Below are 19,174 nucleotides of genomic sequence, written 5' to 3'. Positions count from 1 at the left end.
ATAGAAATCCTCGATGTCAAAACTCCCCAAAGGCAGACTGAAAAGTAGCTGAATTTCACACTAGTGTCTTTTACCAATAAAAGTCGCTGGAGAGGTCTGAAAACTCGCTAAATATAGCGTCAAAGTCGCTAAATTGGCAACACTGAAAATCTAATCAAACGCTGTGTGTCTTTGCTCCGTGGTGCACCTTGGAAGGTACCACTTACTAGGGAGAATATGTGGGTGGGGTACTCTTTGCCTGGTCCAGTCAGTGTGCCCCCACTGCAAAATCCCGCTGCCATCTTTTTATCAATAATTATGATAACACGTTGGCTTATAAATTAAGTTTAGTAATTCATTTAAAAACAGGACAAATCTGAGGGGGCACATGCCCCTATGGGCATGATGCCTCTGAAAGCTGCATTCTTGTTTCACAGAGCCACTATAAGTCATTTTACTGACCCATTGACCGACTCTGACCTCTGCTTTTTCAGAGTTAATCGTCGAACAATTCAATTAAAGGTGCCACATTCAAAAGTATGTGGACACCACTTCAAATTAGTGGATTCGGCTATTTCAGCCACACCCGTTGCTGACAGGTGTATAAAATCGAGCACACACCATGTAATCTCCATAGCCAAACATTGGCAGTAGATTGGCCCGTACTGAAGAGCACAGTGACTTTCAACGTGGCACCGTCATAGGATGCCACATTTCCAACAACTTAGTTCGTTCAATTTCTGCCATGCTAGAGCTGCCCCGGTCAACTGTAAGTGCTGTTATTGTGAAAGTCTAGGAGCAACAACGGCTCAGCCGCGGAGTGGTAGGCCACACAAGCTCACAGAATCGGACCGCCGAGTGCTGAAGCGCGTAGTGCTACCGAGCTACGGAAGCAACGTCAGCACAAGAACTGTTCATCGGGAGCTTCATGAAATGGGTTTCCATGGCCGAGCAGCCGCACACAAGCCTAAGATCACCATATGCAATGCCAAGCGTCGGCTGGAGTGGTGTAAAGCTCTCCGCCATTGAACTCTGGAGCAGTGGAAATACGTTCTCTGGAGTGATGAATCATGCTTCACCATCTGGCACTCCGACGGACGAATCTGGGTTTGGCGGATGCCAGGAGAACGCTACCTGCCCCAATGCATAGTGCCAACTGTAAAGTTTGGTGGAGGAGGAAAAATGGTCTGGGGCTGTTTTTCATGGTTCAGGCTAGGCCCCTTAGTTCCAGTGAAGGGAAATATTAATGCTACAGCATACAATGACATTCTAGATGATTCTGTGCTTCCAACTTTGTGGCAACAGTTTGGGGAAGGCCCTTTCCTGTTTCAGCATTGAAAATGCCCCCGTGCACAGAGTGAGGTCCATACAGAAATGGTTTATAATAAATAATATGCCATTTAGCAGACACTTTTATCCAAAGCGACTTACAGTCATGTGTGCATCCATTTTTACGTATGGGTGGTCCCGGGGATCGAACCCACTACCCTGGCGTTACAAGCGCCGTGCTCTACCAATTGAGCTACAGGTTTGTCGAGATTGGTTTGGAAGAACTTGACTGGTCTGCACAGAGCCCTGACCTCAACCCCATCGAACACCTTCGGGATTAATTGGAATGCCGACTGCGAGCCAGGCCTAATTGACCAACATCAGTGCCGACCTCACTAATGGTCTTGTGGCTGAATGGAAGCAAGTCCTGACAGCAATGTTCCAACATCTAGTGGAAAGCCTTCCCAGAAGAGTGGAGGCTGTTATAGCAGCAAAGGGGGGACCAAATCCATATTAATGCCCATGACTTTGAAATGAGATGTTCGACGAGCAGGTGTGCACATACTTTTGGAGGAACTTTTTGGAAGGCTTGGTGAAAAAGTAAATAAGCCAATAATTCTAGAGTGGATGATGGAATATGAAAAAATCTCACATTTTCTGTGTTCATCAGAGTTTGCACTTTGCTTTTGCTATATTATGTGGAGCGATTTAGGTCATTTTATAGAGTACAGTGTTCAGAAAACCACTTGTTCCAGACACCATCCTCTCTGCAAATGACCCTCAATATATAGGCCTATTCTGGAAGTGATCTGTCACAGGACTACAGGAAAAAAAAGAGGACTGAGCACGCCCCCATTCTCATCGACGGGGCTGTAGTGGAACAGGTTGAGAGCTTCAAGTTCCTTGGTGTCCACATCACCAACAAACTATCATGGTCCAAACACACCAAGACAGTCGTGAAGAGGGCACGACAAAGCCTATTCCCCCTCAGGAGACTGAAAAGATTTGGCATGGGTAAACAGATCCTCAAAAAGTTATACAGCTGCACCATCGAGAGCATCCTGACTGGTTGCATCACCATCTGGTATGGCAACTGCTTGGCCTCCGACCGCAAGTCACTACAGAGGGTAGTGCATACGGCCCACTACATCACTGGGGCCAAGCTTCCTGCCATCCAGGACCTCTATACCAGGCGGTGTCAGAGGAAGGTCCTAAAAATTGTCAAAGACTCCAGCCACCCTAGTCATAGACTGTTCTCTCTGCTACCGCACGGCAAGCAGTACCGGAGTGCCAAGTCTAGGTCCAAGAAGCTTCTAAACAAACATCTTCTACCCCCAAGCCATAAGACTCCTGAACAGCTAATCATGGCTACCCGGACTATTTGCATTGCCCCCCCCCACCCCATCCTTTTACGCTACTGCTACTCTGTTTATTATTTATGCATAGTCACTTTAACTCTACCCACATGTATATATTACCTCAATTACCTCGCACATTGACTCTGTACGGTACCCCCTGTATATAGCCTCCCTACTGTTATTTTATTTTACTGCTGCTCTTTAATTATTTGCTTCTTTTTTTTTTTTACTTATCTATTTTTTACTTAACACTTTTTTTTTAAATTAAAAACGGCATTGTTGGTTAAGGGCTTGTAAGTAAGCATTTCACTGTAAGGTCTACACCTGTTGTATTCGGCGCATGTGGCAAATATCTATTCAGACTACAGCCAATAATATTTATTGGAACTGGGTGATTTATTGGAAGTGCATTTTTCACTGCCATAATAAGTCCATGAACGAATAAAGCTGTTTTCAGCCATTTCACGTTTCACTGACAGTCTTCACAGAGGATCATTTTGTTCACACATTTCTCTGCCTGAGCAGCAGGTGTTTGCTGTGAAGGTGTGTAGCCTACTGCTTGCCACCAGGGGCGACACTTTGGGGCGGGAAGAGGGCCACTACTTCTCCCTGTAACCTGTCAATCCCCCGATGCACGTGGGATACATTTCTGAAATAGGTAGTGTCGTCGTCGTCGTCGTCGTCGTCGTCCCCCCCCCCCCCCCACACACACACACACACACACTACGCTCCTCTCTCTCTCTTTCTCTCAGACAGGGACACAAACACCAGTGGACATGATAGGAGATTAGATGACCTTGTGTGCTTTGCCGCTCAGTTTACCTGACGTGAATACCGGTGACATGTAGGCTAACGTTAACAATACTTAGAGAACAACAAGTGCACAAGCATCTTTATCTTACACCCGAGTCTCCATGCTGCCAGCCTAATTGTAGTCATTCCATCTACACAATTGCCTTTGGTGTGGTCTATGAACGACGAGGTAGCCTTTGAATGTCATCCAGGCACATGACAAGGAATGTAACGAGTAAACAAAATCATGGGCTATGCATTCTGATAGAGATGACACTAGTCAAATCAGCAATAACACGCTGCTTGTGTTGTGGCGATGACCCCCAGCATCATTACTTGAGCTCAACAAATCATACTCAAGGGCGTTTTTGAACCAACACAAGAGCCTCAAACAAACTAGCCTAAAAGGGAAGACAGACAGTCTAGCATGGAATAGATAAATGTATTTCTTTCTCTCACCTTTGCTGTTCCCTTCTTCTCTGTTTAGATGCATGGCTGTTGCTTTTTTCAGTAAAGCTGTATTCTTCTATTTTTATTTTTAAGGAGTAGCCTTCGTGTTTTAAACTCCAATTCCAATTTTGCTTTTTAGTTCTTGCTTTTTATTGTGTTGCTACTCAACGAGTGCGCGTGGACGCGTGCGTACTTGAGCGTCCTACCCGTATTACGCTCGAGCAGGTAGGTAATGTTGGTGCCTGAATCTATTTAGTATCTCTCTCGCGCTCTCTCGTTTTTTTTTTTTTTATCTCTGTCTCTCCAGTTCAGAAGCGCTCAAAAGGGATGGTCGCAATAAGATTGCAGGGAGGAGACGGGCAGACGGCAGACGGGCGGGGTGACGTGAAAGCAGTCCGTGCAAAGTACTCGCAGCTGGAGTCAAAATCCGTGTTCGGGCTATGGTTCCCGCCAGCTGATCGAACCATACACTTGAATGTTGCCTATTATTTGAAGAGACTCCACGTCACCAAATTGTACGCTCCTCGTTCGACCTAGTTAGATGTTAGTCTTCAATCACCATCCTTATCCTCACCTCAATAAAGATTATCATTATAATCCCTTCATTTCATAAGCATGTCCTTTGAGAATTCCAGAAACCGTCTCAGATGGCTAATACATATAGAGGGGGCGAGAGTCAGAGAGCCTAGCCAGCCAGGACAAATGGAGGGGACAGAGGGATTGATTCACCACAAAAAGAGACCTGAAAATGTGTGTGCCTTTGTGGCCTCATAATTAACCAAACTGGAAATGTGCGAATAGGTGTCTGTAGATGTGTAGTCTCAGCCTGGTCAGGTTGGTAGTCTATGGGCGACAGGTTGTCAGTGACTCCCAACTGCAGGTAGCAAATTAATTTGGGGTTGTGCTTGAGAAACGGTTGCATTTTCTCGCGCGCACCTGCTGTAGCCTACCATAGCTCCTTCACATTTTTTGTGTGATAAGCGTTGGTTCATCCTCGCTTCCTTGCGTGAGAAAGAGCGTGTTATTTGTAACACTCAATCTGTGTTCCCCGTAGGACTGTTATAGCCAATACGAAAAGTTGATTTACTCACGGCTCACGTCCACCCGTAGCAACATGACTGACATGGCTCACCAGCGGTCTCTAGTGTTGTAAAACAACGAATGGCAAACAGTACAATCATTTTTATGTTATAAAGGCCTATTAAAGTTTGGTGTAGACTAATTTTATTTACGCATCTTCATTTGACCACATGCCAAGTATTTAATGATGTAGGCTATCAATTACGCATTTAATTGCTATTGATAATAGGCTTGCCCATATAAAATTGAGAAACATTCTTACTCTAATTTTAAATTCAAGATGTTTTAAACAAAATGTGCTAAAGCAACAGGGTTGTAGGCCCATCTTCCATTCCTTAACCTTGAGTACTCAATAATAATGGAGGCCAATGACACCTCCATGAGATTGGAGCTGATATGCTGGCCCTTGGAGTGATGTTGGCCATGTACATCTTCCTGTCTCATTGTAAGCCTTTTGGCTGCAAGATATTGCTTTCCCTGTCCCAGAACTCAGTTGTCTGTCTGGCATCTCTCTCTCACTGACATACACTGAGTGTACAAATCATTAGGAACACCTTCCTAATATTGAGTTGCACCCCCTTTTGTCCTCAGAACAATTCGTCGGGGCATTGACTTTACAAGGTGTCGAAATCGTTCCACAGTGATGCTGGCCCACGTTGACTCCAATGCTTCCCACAGTTGTGTCAAGTTGGCTGGATGTCCTTTGGGTGGTGGACCATTCTTGAGACACACGAGAAACTGTTGAGCATGAAAAACCCAGCAATTTTGCAGTTCTTGAGACACTCAACACACTCGCTTTCAGATGTTTTTTTTATGCCACCTGTCAGAGTAAATGCCATTCTGGTTCATTTGTTCTGTTGTATTGTTAGTAAATGTTAAGGTTGAACACTGACACATTTGTTGCTTTAATGAGGCTTACACATGTGTATTAGTTCCTCAAGAGCCTATTCATATCCCATTGTTGGGATAGCTACCACTTTAGGGAAAGGGGATACCTAGTCAGTTGCACAACTGAATGCATTCAACTGAAATGTGTCTTCTGCATTTAACCCAACCCCTCTGAATCAGAGAGGTCCGGGGGGCTGCCTTAATCTCCATCCATGTCATCAGTGCCCAGGGAGCAATTGTTGCTGGGGATTAACTGCCTTGCTCAAGGGCAGAATAGCAGATTTTTCCACCTCGCCAACTCTGGGATTCAAACCAGCAACCTTTCGGTTAGTGGCCCATCACTCTTAACACCCTAGGCTACCTGTCGCCATTATAATGTTATTCACTTTAGATTAAAATATGTAATTTGCAACAATATTCAAGAATCATTTTATTTTGCATTGTACAAACTTAATATGATGAACAGGAATGACATTTACCCTCATGGGTGGCCAAACATAACTATTTTAAAGCCACGCCCCTAATAGGCCACGCCTCCTTAAAATAACCTAGGATTACATAAAAAAAGACCCAGCATTAACGTGAATACAAACCCAACTGATGGTTGAATTAACCCATGTTTGGTAATCCAAACAACCCAACATGTTGGGTTATTAATGCAACCCAACTGGCTGGGTCAAAATAACCCAGCGTGTGGTCTGTCCAATATTTACCCAGCGCAGGGTTACCAAATAACCCAAATTGGGTTGTTTTTAACCCAGCATTTTTTTGAGTGTAGGTTACAGCCCACTAAGAGCTACACTCTGGATCTCAAACAAATACTCCAAAACCCCTCTCTGCATCTCTCTCTCTCTCTCTCTCTCTCTCTCATCTCTGACATGAATATTCATTAGCCTGTCACACTGTCGCCTCTGAACTCAAGGCGACTCTTTCATCAACGCAACTTCAGCAATGCTTTGATCCTCAAGGGTTTTCATTGACATTATGTCATTTTGCAGTCACCAGCTTGCCTAAAACCAATCTGCTGGGGGACAAAAAAGCTAATGTAGACCTATAAAGTGCAGTTTTCTAAAATGTTATGTAAATTTTACAGTAAATTAATTGTTGATGAGCCAGTGCCATTTACTGTACTGTAGATTGCAAATAATGACTACAGAACCGTAATAGCTTTAGATCGCTTAGCTATATACAGTAGATATTCCTATACATTTCAGCCATACTTGCTGGTACAATTTCTTCCACTTTCATAGCCCTGAGACACAATTCCTGCTTGTTATACACCATCAAAGGAGGTAGAGGTCATTTCATGAGCCATTTACACACTATACTCTCCCATTCCCCTGGAACAGAGTGAATAATATAGCTATTGCAATGCCCCTTGAGAATGTAATTTCTCAACATATGAAATGTCATAGTAAATAAGCTAATTGATCACTAGGAAGGCAATTTAAGTCTTATGAAAGCAAAATGTATGGCACTGCCTGTGACAGTAGGCCTACGATAAATTGGATCTAGATTGATATGATGAAATTGATCTAAAGGATGGTGGGGCATCTAAATCCCCTCTGGTCTGTGTGTGTTTGACAGTCCTTGGCAGTAGATTCTCACCCTCCAGGCACTCACTTCTTTTGTAATCAATGCCCTGATTTGGTTGAGTGCCTCGATCTCCCAATCTCCCCATCTCTCATCTCTCCCTCTCACCCTCTCACCCTCTCACCCTCTCACCCTCTCACCCTCTCACCCTCTCACCCTCTCACCCTCTCACCCTCTCACCCTCCCTCTGCCTTATCGGTTTACCTTGTTCCTTGGCTCCACCCTGTTTTAGCCATATTCACCTGTGCAGCCTACATAGTACATAATAATAACATATTAGAATGATTGTTAATAATTAATGATATCAATAATAATCATAGTACAAACATAACATCTCCTATGATTATTGTAATTGAATTAAATTCTATGAAATGTAGTGTACATTAAATGCATGCCAGCTTGCACTGGCTCCATCTACTGGACATATGATAACACTGTAATAACCGCATAACAACGAAGGTGTAAATAATGTGTCCTCTATACACAGTGTTTCTGCTTACTTGTTTTCAAATGGGATCTGAGTGGTATCCATGGGAGTGGAGAAAGACTAACACTGCAGGTGGGAAATGGATCTCCTCCAAAGGAGAAAATGCCAAGAAAGCAACAGGACACAAGGAAAAATGGCCAGGACAAATAGCCATGCCCATGTGTACTAGAGAATCTGGCTATTGGATGGGCACATAACAATGGTTCCTTAGGAATGAGACAGGCTGACAGAGACAGCGAGATACTCAGATAGATTAATTTGGTGAAGCAAATGCATGAAACAATCCCTCCATTGTTTCCTTGGTTACCACAGTCCAGGGGGCCTCTTCAGATTTCCTTGAGACTTGTTACGGTAGAATGAGGACAAACCACACACCAAAGACTGTCACACAAATAGAGAGAAAGAATCATAAGGCAACACAGGTAGCACAATCCCATTCATTTTTTTCAGACAACAATATGTACGAGAGGAATACATTTTTTCTGTTCTTATTTTACCTCACATGAATAATAAAATAGCTGTCAGTCTGTTTTACACCTTCAGTGCACATCCATATTCACGACTCAAACTTATAACCCAACACCCACCATATCTACAGGGGAGGGAAGAGGGGTGGTGACATAAAAGTGCTTGGACGTGCATGTGTCCTCCTGAGGAGAGGGAATAACGGTCCAGTGAAAACCAGTACAATATATAGAATCTAGGTAACTACATTTATGATACAGGGTCACACAGGGCCTACAAATGTACCTTTCAGTAATGATAATGGCAATGGGCTTGCACAAATGTCAAGGGTGGGTTTTTATCTTTTTGATTAGATGACTTGACTCTGATTGGTTTGAGTGCTGTGAGTGAAGGGCCACTCTCAGAACCCTGGGGTGTATTCATATACCAGATTCTGTTGCAAAACGTTTTGCAACAGAAACCGTTTACTCCAAATGGAAAACATTTTGCAACGAAAATGAGAGTTTCTATTGGACAAATTCAGGCAGGTCCCTGAACTGACATCTAGTCACAAAATGGTGCCAACATGGTGGCTGGGCAGCTAATTGTGTTTGGTGTGTAATCACCAATGTCACCAACCAGCTACGTTTGCTGCAGGCAATGTTGACTCTATCTAGGCACACAGCTTGATTACATCGTTTCCAACATCTGCCAACATCTTATGTTATATCTTTGGTAATCCTGGATACACCCCAGATCATCTCTTAGCATCACTGTGATGAAATACTCAATGCATTCTTGGAAGAAGAATGCAATTCTAAAGCTTCTTTATGGACGGAGAGGGAAACACAATTTGGAAAGAGGTACAGAAGCTGTGCAAAACAGCCACAAAACTACAATAAAACAGTATCAATACAGAGAGAATATATTACAGTACAGTCATATTGAGACAGATATATACTGAGTTAACATGATTGAACAGATTTTTATATCATGATAGCAACATCTTAGTAAAAACAATAGAGAGAATTCCATGACTAAACCTTGATAAAGCACAACTAAAAGTACACTTGAAATGATATTGAATGTTTATCATACAATTCTAAATCAGACCTAAATTCAAATATTTACAGTAATTCATCTCACGTAGGGGATGTAAAAAGGATGACCTATCAGAACACCCTCAACAGGTGCAGAGGACATACTCTGGTCTAGAACACACACACTGTTCTGTCTGACCCTGACTAACTCCTTTAGGCCTTAGGCTAATGTGGGCTGTGTAGGAGAGGTAGGTGCCAGATTACCTGGCTCCAATGTGGGCTGTGTCTGAGAGGTAGGTGCCAGATTACCTGGCTCCAATGTGGGCTGTGTCTGAGAGGTAGGTGCCAGATTACCTGGCTCCAATGTGGGCTGTGTCTGAGAGGAAGGTACCAGATTACCTGGCTCCAGTGTGGGCTGTGCAGGAGAGGAAAGAGCCAGATTACCTGGCTCCAATGTGGGCTGTGTCTGAGAGGTAGGTGCCAGATTACCTGGCTCCAATGTGAGCTGTGCAGGAGAGGAAAGTGCAAGACTAGTTGTTCCGTTGAGGCAGGAAGCTGAGAAGGAACTCTCCCACTCCCAGGAAGTAGACCACCTGTGCAATGCCAAAGAGCGGAGCAATGACCAGAGCACGGCAGTACGCCCCCTTCAGGAAAGCAGAGGGACCCTCTTGGTGCAGAATCTTCCTGTTAGACAAGAGGGTCGTGATATAGGGGTGTATCTATATTCTAGCCTAAAATGCCTTCTCCATTTATTTCATAGTACCAGTAGATGTTGTAATGTTCTTCCATCATATAACATGGATATAATCGATCAGAGAATGCCTGTCATCATGTTTCTTTCTTCATAGGTCTGCTGTTCACATTTTAGGGAAAGGTGGATTAGGTCGGTTGAACTCACAGACACCAAAACCAGGAGGGAAGCAGTGGAAGAGTTAGAGAAGGAGAGGTTACCTGATGCAGTCTGTCACTCCGCTGTAGGTGTCCTCCCGACTTCCCCGTGTCATGGTCTGAATTCTGGTCTTAATCACTGTAACACACATACTGTATCAATTGGCTTACAGGGCACACGGCAGGCAGAATACACACTCATACCTGTATACACACTCGACGGTCCTTACCATCCACTGGATTAACTGCCACAGCAGCTGTACTGCCAGCGATGCAGCCTGATGCAAAGGACACATAGAAAGGAGCGGGGCCATCAGCCCCACGGCCACCCAGGCTGTTCAGATTGGCAAACAGGGGGAAGTAGATTATGGAGAATGGCACGTCCCTAAGAGAACAGAGGAATGGAACAACAAATATGTATCATCTTCATTTGTGTATGTTCTTGCAAGATTGCCATTGTGTCTCTGTGCAGATGTACCTCAGCAGTGTGGCCCCCAGGCCCTTGTAGAGCCCTGCGATGCCCTGGCTCCTCAGCAGCTCCCGGGTGAGCTGCATGGCTGTATGGGTCCTCACCTCCACTGGGCCCCCAGGGGCCCCACCTGCAGCCTGGGGCATCAGCTTCCTCTGAGCCTCTACAAGTGTCATAACACACACAGCAACATCAGTATCATCAGTGTGACATCATCAACCAGGGACAGGGAAGCAGCAATGCCTCAGGAGAAGTTGGCAAACAAATATACATTTGGGGAGTCACAGGAACACAAGGAAGAGTCACAAATGTGGTCAAGCATTACAATAACTATTGGTACATTGACACAATAACAATGCTGGTTCTTACTAGTTCTAACGGATCAGATCTCTATGATCTGTTAGTGTTTGTTTGGCTGACAATACACTGGTTAGTCATAAAACATTGACTGGGAACAGGGGAACATACAACCTGCTCTCTCCTTCTTCTACCCATCTCTCACCTATCCGCCCTGCATCCTGTAGCTGGATCTTTAGCATCTCCATGGGAGTGGTGACGATGACCTACATCAAGAGATAGAGAGACAAAGAGACAAAGAGATGGAGAGACAGAGTGTGACTTAGTTTCAGAAGAGTTCAAAAACCCAGGCAGACACACTACTAGTGTGCATAACTACTGTTGAGCCACAAGGCTGTAGTAGAGAGCTGTCTGAGGCTGATACCCTGGCTGAGCTTACCTGACATGTACCAGCACCACAACCCGCCAGCATCTCCCTCAGCAGGGTGAGCTTCTGACTGTGAGAGAGAAGAAATGTCATAATTATTTTGGTTCAATGACTTCTTTCTCTGGATGGTCTGGTGCCATCTCAGGGGTTTTACATACATTAAACAAAACGCACACAACATAAATGCATCATGCTAACTCCCTGTTTCTATACACGGTGGCGTACAGCAGGTCAGCCACCAGGGGGAGACTCGTCGAGGCCGGGTGGGCATCCCGAACGAGATCCTGACAGACTAAGGTACAGAGTTTATGTCCCACCTCATGAAAGAGTTGTGTGCCCTCATGCAGATCAAGCAGATCCGGACCTCCGTTTTTCACCCGCAGACAGATGGGCTCGTCGAGCGCTTTAATAAAACGCTCAAACAGATGCTACGGAAGGTCATCGAGCAGGACGGGAAGAACTGGGACCAGCTGCTACCCCACCTAATGTTCTCAATCCGAGAAGTACCCCAATCCTCCACTGGGTTTTCCCTGTTTGAACTCCTCTACGGGAGGAGGCCCTGTGGCCTACTGGACCTCGCCAAGGAGGTGTGGGAAGCCCAACCGACCCCCTTACGCAGCGTGGTAGAGCACGTGGAGACGATGCGGGAGCAGATGACAGCCATACGGCCAGTCGTGAGGGAACATATGGAGAAGGCCCAACGTGCCCAAGCCCAGGTCTACAATCGGGGAGCCCAGCCCCGAGAATTCCAGGTGGGAGACAGAGTGTTGGTGTTGATCCCCACGGCCGAAAGTAAGTTCCTGGCCACATGGCATGGACCATACGAGGTGGTCGAGAAACTGGGACCTGTCAACTACCACGTACGGCAACCGGGGAGACGGAAACCTCAACAGATTTACCACGTGAACCTGTTGAAGAAGTGGCACGAGAGGACAGCCTTGGCCGTGTTATGGTCGGGACCCAGGACACCAACGGTACCAGTGGTGGTCCCGAGCAGTGAGGACCTCGACCCGGCCCAGAAGCAAGAGCTCCGGGAGCTTGTCGATCGGAACACGCCGGTGTTCTCCGAGAAGCCGGGCCGCACGACCCTCATTGAACACCACCGGGGAAACGGTAAGAAAGAGGCCGTATTGAATTCCGGAGGCCCGACGGAAGGCCATGAAAGAAGTGGAGGCTATGCTGAGGATGGGGGTCAATGAAGAGACCCACAGTGCATGGTGCAGCCCCATTGTGTTGGTGCCCAAACCGGACAGTAGCCTCCGCTTCTGTAATGATTTCCGGGGTGTGAACGACATAAGCGTATTCGATGCCTACCCCATGCCGAGGGTGGACGAGCTAATCGACCGATTGGGAAAGGCCCAGTACATCAGCACCATTGACCTGACCAAAGGATATTGGCAGGTACCATTGGCAGCCTCCTCCCGGGAGAAGACGGCGTTCTCGACACCAGACGGTCTGTACCAGTACCGGGTGCTCCCGTTCGGTCTCCACGGAGCCCCGCCCACATTCCAGCGACTGATGAACAGAGTGCTTCGACCCCACCAGCAGTACGCAGCGGCCTATCTGGATGATATTATCATCCACAGCCAAGGTTGGGAGGAGTACCTGACGCGCCTCCAGGCAAGCCGGGTTGACCGCAAACCCCAAGAAATGCAAGCTAGGGTTCGAGGAGGTGGAGTACCTGGGGTATTTGATCGGACGGGGGAACGTCAAGCCCCAGGAGAGGAAGGTTCACGCGGTACGTGACTGGCCCGTTCCACGCACCAAGACACAGGTCAAGTCCTTCCTGGGACTGGCAGGATACTATAGCCGTTTTATCCCCAACTTTGGGCTATAGCTTCCCCCCTTACCGATCTAACCAGGGCCCGCCTCCCGAAAACAGTGAAATGGACGTACGAGACAGAAGCAGCGTTCAGCCGTCTGAAGGAAGCGCTGTGCTCCCATCCGATTCTCGTAACGCCAGATTTCCAGGTGCCGATGGTGGTCCAGACGGATGCAGGTGATACGGGACAAGGGGCCGTTCTGTCCCAGATACACGATGGGGAGGAGAACCCCATTATGTACATCAGCCGAAAGCTGATACAGAGAGAATAAAAATACTAAATTGTTGAGAAAGAGTGTCTGGCGGTAAAGTGGGTGCTAGACACTCTCAAGTATTACCTGATAGGTACCCACTTCACCCTGGTCATGGACCATGCTCCCCTGGCCAGGGGTAAAGACACAAACGATCGGGTCACCAGGTGGTTCTTGTCCCTTCAACGCTTCTCTTTTTCTGTTGTGCACAGGTCAGGGGCGAAGCATGGAAATGCGGATGCCCTACCGAGAAGGGAGACAGACGTTGCACTGAAGACCGTCCCCTCCCCGACAGAGCTAAGGGAGGGGTGTTGCGTACAGCAGGTCAGCCACCAGGGGGAGACTCGTTGAGGCCTGGTAACAGATGGAGTATACATCACGAGGCGGTGGCTCCATCTGCTGGACGTGCCAGGTCTCGACGGGCTCCCCAGACAGGACTAATTGGGGCTGATTGGGAGCTGGTGAGTAATTAAGGGCGGATTGCTCACCAGCTGTGCAAGGCCCATAAAGCTGCCAGAAGGGCAGCACATGAGAGAGGACTGGGGGGAATAAGGTAACTTCCATGGAGTTGGAGACGGTCTCATGGGGGAGACCTAACCTTTTCTTTTGATTATTTTATTAATAAACACCCTTGAAACCGAGCTACTCATACTCTGTCCATGTCTGATCTGTGTAAACGTTTTGACCCAACCCCCTGATCTGCCACAACACATAGGACAAGACTATAAACATGCATAAAACAATAAACATACCATTAGTGATACACATATAGAAACATTTAGAAACACACACATACTCACACAGTCTTAGAAACATGTTAATAATTCACCAGTGCGCTAGCGCAGGTCACTCAATAATTTATCAGCCATGTTCTTGGTCGCCATGGAAGTGTTGAGGGACGCTAAAGATAGCCCAGGTATGTCATGCGGATAATGCTGCAGGGGCCTATGGGATTGGTCCTATCATCCATGCTGTATGTTTACAAAATATTTATACCTCTAATGCATTACCACTGGATCAAAGCACATAGTGAAGATATTATTAGAATCCTGAAGTGATATTTATATCAAATCCAAACAAGAAGTTAGTTAAGCTGATATAGTATACACTACATCTTTCAAGTACATCAATTCAAGGAGATCAGAGTGGGCAAGAGGTTGATGTGCCAGTCAGTTATGACTGGTGTATGATAGTATTTGACAGGCAGGTATTTGAAAGAGGCCTCTGAGCCCTACTCACCCATCCTTGGACAGGTGCTGTCTAAAGAAGTCATTGGCAGCTAGTTTGATGGCCTTCTCTGGAGTGACCAGAGTCAGGTTCACAGCAGCACCTAATGGTCAGATAAATAGAGAGACACAGAGTAATAAACAAAGAACATGCTCAAACCTGTGCACACACACACACACACACACACACACAGAGACAGACTATTTTGTCCTACCTCTGTACATGCCAAAGTATCCTTCTGATCGGATGGTCTTGATAAGGCAATCTGACCTGTGTAGTGAACACAGAAGATTACTGTGCAAAGACCTCAGAGAATCAACCAGAGGTAAGCAGATACTACAAGTGAATAGTTTGTTTTAGAATTTCTAAATGAGACTGGTTAAAAGTGTGTGTTGAACAGCATTGTACATACATGCTGGTGTAGAGACGGGAACCATTTTGCTGGTTCTGGAGACGGGTCTTGGCCAGGTCAATAGGAAATACACATGTCACACCAATCAGTCCAGCAATTCCCCCATTGATCAATTTGGCAGGTAAACTGAGAGGGAGAGAAAGAGAGAAGGGTGAGAAGGGATGAAAAAGGTTAGAATTACCAATTAATAACAAAAGAGAATAACAAAATTGTGGAGGAATTAGTTCAAGATTCAACCTAAAACATCAATTAAAACATTTGATAAAACCCTCTCAGATTCTTCTGTTTCCATCTAAATGTCCTTATCCGCACTTACCTGATCTGCTTGTCAGCCATCTATCTGAGACACAGTTACTCTGGCAGTTCCTCTGTCTGTGTATCTCTAAATGTGATATTCACCTCCGTGTTTAAGGAAAACAGTGGATTGGTCGAAGATAGATGGAGAATACCTCGGTCAACCAGCCAATGTTCAACCGTCAGTTTCAGTCAGTCAGTCCGTCCGTCAGTCAAGTAATTGGCCAGCTATGGAGGGGAACTGGAAAAGAACAGATTACAAATCCATATCAAAACAGTAATCTGACCCTCAGTTAAAGCTTTGAGAAACATCTATGCATGGCAGGTACTTGGCTTATCCCTGGGCATAATAGCATTTACCTCAATGTTGTGTTGGCTGGCTACCTGAAATGAAGAGTGTTCATTCATTGAGCCATGTTTTCAGAAGAAGCAGAAAGTACATCCACCCTCCTTCTGGACCAATCACATCAATCCTTCCCCTCCACCCCTCCCTCAACCCTAATTCTAACCTCCACTCCTTCTTCGATTTCCTCTACTCCTACTCCTCCCAAATCTCTCCTGATTTGTGTGTGTGTGTGTGTACATTGTATTTGAATGGAGCAAGAGAAAGCAGAGAAAGAGAGAGGGAGATGGGACATTCAATACTGTGATTAGAAATATGGGTGTATATCTGTTTGAGGTCTAGTCTGTCAGCTCACGGCACTCCTTCTCTCTTTGCAGGTTTGTAACAATATACCTTTGACCGAACATTTTGCTTTGTTGTCCTTATAAAAGGATCTACTGTGCTATGTGCTATGTGTGTGTGTGTGTGTGTGTGTGTGTAGGGAGGGGGGGGGACAAAACCTTGGTCATAGAATAGTACAGAAGAGGAGCAACAGGAGTGGTCTGTCTACTCAATGTCTGCTTTTCATTTATATCTACAGTATGAGCTCATGTATTTTTCATTGCCAGGAACGGATTACATGTGGAAATGGAGAGACTTACCACATCTAGTTTGTTAATAAATCATGAATGAATACATCCACATAACACTATACCCTTCCCACCACCTATCTGCCATGCACGTTCAGATTTTAGTGTGATTGTCAGCTAAACTTGACTTAACGTAGTTCACCCATTAACTACATATCATTGCACACTCAGTGAACCTTCAACATACCTGTATTTACAGCTCTGGAAAAAATTAAGAGACCACTGAAAATTTTTCTTAAATCAGCATCACTACATGTATGACAGCCATTCCATTCCAGTGTCTGTTGAATTCCAACACAGGCACACCTCATTCTACTGAATTAGGTACTGATTAGGTGATCACCTGAACCAAATCTTATTTAACGAGGAAAAGTATAAAAACCACTGCTGTGGTCATCACTATCCTCTTGCAATAGGACCAGCTGGATGGCAAAAACAGTGCTAATAGTACCTCAAAAGTAATATTTATCAAAAAATAACTATTGACCATGCCAAAAGAGTTGAAAAGGAACGTTTTGAGTGAGGAAAAGAAGGGTTCAATTCTGGCTTTACTGGCAGAGGGATACAGTGAGCGTTAGGTTGCTTCCATCCTTAAAATTTCAAAGACTGCGGTTCATAAGAACAAGGTCAAGCAGCAGACATTGGGGACAACAAAGCTACAGACCGGCAGAGGGCGAAAACGACTCTCTACTGACCGGGATGACCGCCAACTCATTCGAATGTCACTCAACAACCGTAGGATGACATCAAGTGACCTACAAAAAGAATGGCAAACGGCAGCTGGAGTGAAGTGCACGGCGAGGGCGGTTTGAAACAGGCTCCTAGGGGCAGGGCTGAAGTCGTGCAAAGCTAGAAAAAAATCCCTTCATCAATGAGAAGCAAAGAAGAGCCAGGCTGAGGTTTGCAAAAGACCATAAAGATTGGACTGTAGAGGACTGGAGTAAGGTCATCTTCTCTGATGAGTCCAATTTTCAGCTTTGCCCAACACCTGGTCATCTAATGGTTAAACGGAGACCTGGAGAGGTCTACAAGCCACAGTGTCTCGCACCCACTGTGAAATTTGGTGGAAGATTGGTGATGATCTGGGGGTGCTTCAGAAAGGCTGGAATCGGGCAGATTTGTCTTTGTGAAGGACGCATGAATCAAGCCACGTACAAGGTTGTCCTGGAAGAAAACTTGCTTCCTTTTGCTCTGACATTGTTCCCCAACTCTGAGGATTGGTTTTTCCAGCAGGACAATGCGCCATGCCACACAGCCAGGTCAATCAAGGTGTGGATGGAGGACCACCAGATCAAGACCCTGTCATGGCCAGCCCAATCTCCAGACCTGAACCCCATTGAAAACTTCTGGAATGTGATCAAGAGGAAGATGGATGGTCACAAGCCATCAAACAAAGTCGAGCTGCTTGAATCTTTGTGCCAGGAGTGGCATAAAGTCACCCAACATCAATGTGAAAGACTGGTGGAGAGCATGCCAAGACGCATGAAAGCTGTGATTGAAAATCAGGGTTATTCCACCAAATATTGATTTCTGAAATCTTCCTAAGTTAAAACATTAGTATTGTGTTGTTTAAAAATGAACATGAACTTATTTTCTTTGCATTATTCGAGGTCTGACAACACTGCATAATTTTTGTTATTTTGACCAGTTGTCATTTTCTGCAAATAAATGCTCTAAATGACAATATTTTTATTTGGAATTTGGGAGAAATGTTGTCAGTAGTTTATAGAATAAAACAAAAATGTTAATTTCACCCAAACACATACATATAAATAGTAAAACCAGAGAAACATATATTTTTCCAGTGGTCTCTTAATTTTTTCCAGAGATGTATATATGGGCTCCCGAGTGGTTCAACGGTCTAAGGCACTGCATCTCAGTGCTTGAGGCGTCACTACAGACCCCCTGGTTCGATTCCAGGCTGTATCACAACCGGCCGTGATTGGGAGTCCCATAGGGCGGCGCACAATTGGCCCAGCGTCGTCCGGGTTTGGCCGGTGTAGGCCGTCATTGTAAATAAGAATTTGTTCTTAACTGACTTGCCTAGTTAAATAAAGATTTTAAAAAATAAAAATACACAGATCAGGTGATCAAGACATGATGCTTATGTATTCCTATCTGTTATTTCAAGGCTCAGCACATCGATGCTGAGTAAAACTGCTGATGCTCATCTACTTACTTCCACTTGGTGAAGCTGAACCCTGTTGCTACACATCTCAGATGAAGTTTATCATGATATTGATATTGCAATATCTATTGCTATTGACCGCACTTTGAGCCCTAAAGTTCATATTTTCAAATTAAGTGTGACAAAAAGAGAAAAGCCTAGGAAAGCCATATGCAGTGCATTCGGAAAGTATTCAGATCCCTTGACTTTTTCCACATATTTTACGTTACAGCCTTATTCTAAAATTAATTAAATCGTTTTTTTCTCTCATCAACCTAATAAATTAAAAAACTGAAATATAACATTTACATAAGTATCCAGAACCTTTACTCAGTACTTTACTCAGTGGTCCTCTGTAGCTCAGCTGGTAGAGCACAGCGCTTGTAATGCCAGGGTAGTGGGTTTGATCCCCGGGACCACCCATTCACAAAAATGTATACACGCATGACTGTAAGTCACTTTGGATAAAAGCGTCTGCTAAATGGCATATACATATATATATATTTTTTACTTTGTTGAAGCACCTTTGGCAGCGATTAAAGCCTAGAGTCTTCTTGGGTATGAAGCT

The 19,174-nt window shown here is 45.1% G+C and overlaps 2 protein-coding genes across 4 annotated transcripts in view; both read right to left on the bottom strand.

Moving 5' to 3' along the window:
• LOC311128414 (synaptotagmin-7-like) overlaps window positions 1-3,891 on the bottom strand; it is a gene marked incomplete at both ends in the record, with an annotated part of 98,185 nt that extends 94,294 nt beyond the window's left edge. Inside the window, one exon of the mRNA XM_084160539.1 lies at window positions 3,858-3,891. Coding sequence (XP_084016665.1) covers window positions 3,858-3,891 — 34 coding nt within the window. The remainder of the gene's footprint in view (window positions 1-3,857) is intronic.
• A 4,428-nt stretch (window positions 3,892-8,319) lies between these two features.
• Window positions 8,320-15,913, bottom strand: LOC311128443 (mitochondrial glutamate carrier 1-like). 3 transcript variants are annotated; one of them, XM_084160587.1, is made up of 11 exons: window positions 15,828-15,913; window positions 15,490-15,708; window positions 15,174-15,299; window positions 14,976-15,031; window positions 14,774-14,864; window positions 11,474-11,531; window positions 11,240-11,300; window positions 10,747-10,900; window positions 10,499-10,653; window positions 10,332-10,407; window positions 8,320-10,064 (listed from the first exon to the last, which is right to left on the bottom strand). In XM_084160587.1, exons 2-11 carry the CDS (start codon window positions 15,507-15,509, stop codon window positions 9,911-9,913), a joined length of 951 nt encoding a protein of 316 aa, XP_084016713.1. In that variant the 5' UTR covers window positions 15,510-15,708; window positions 15,828-15,913; the 3' UTR covers window positions 8,320-9,910. The 3 variants fall into 3 exon arrangements, with proteins under 3 accessions (XP_084016713.1, XP_084016715.1, XP_084016714.1); XM_084160589.1 differs by having other exon boundaries at window positions 15,623-15,708; XM_084160588.1 differs by lacking the exon at window positions 15,828-15,913 and having other exon boundaries at window positions 15,490-15,819.
• Between the last annotated feature and the right edge of the window lie 3,261 nt (window positions 15,914-19,174).

Source organism: Coregonus lavaretus, assembly GCF_964263955.1.
Source record: "Coregonus lavaretus genome assembly, chromosome: 4".
NCBI lineage: Eukaryota > Metazoa > Chordata > Actinopteri > Salmoniformes > Salmonidae > Coregonus > Coregonus lavaretus.
The sequence above is the reverse complement of the archived record's forward strand: the minus strand, read 5'-3'. Positions and strand labels throughout refer to the sequence as shown.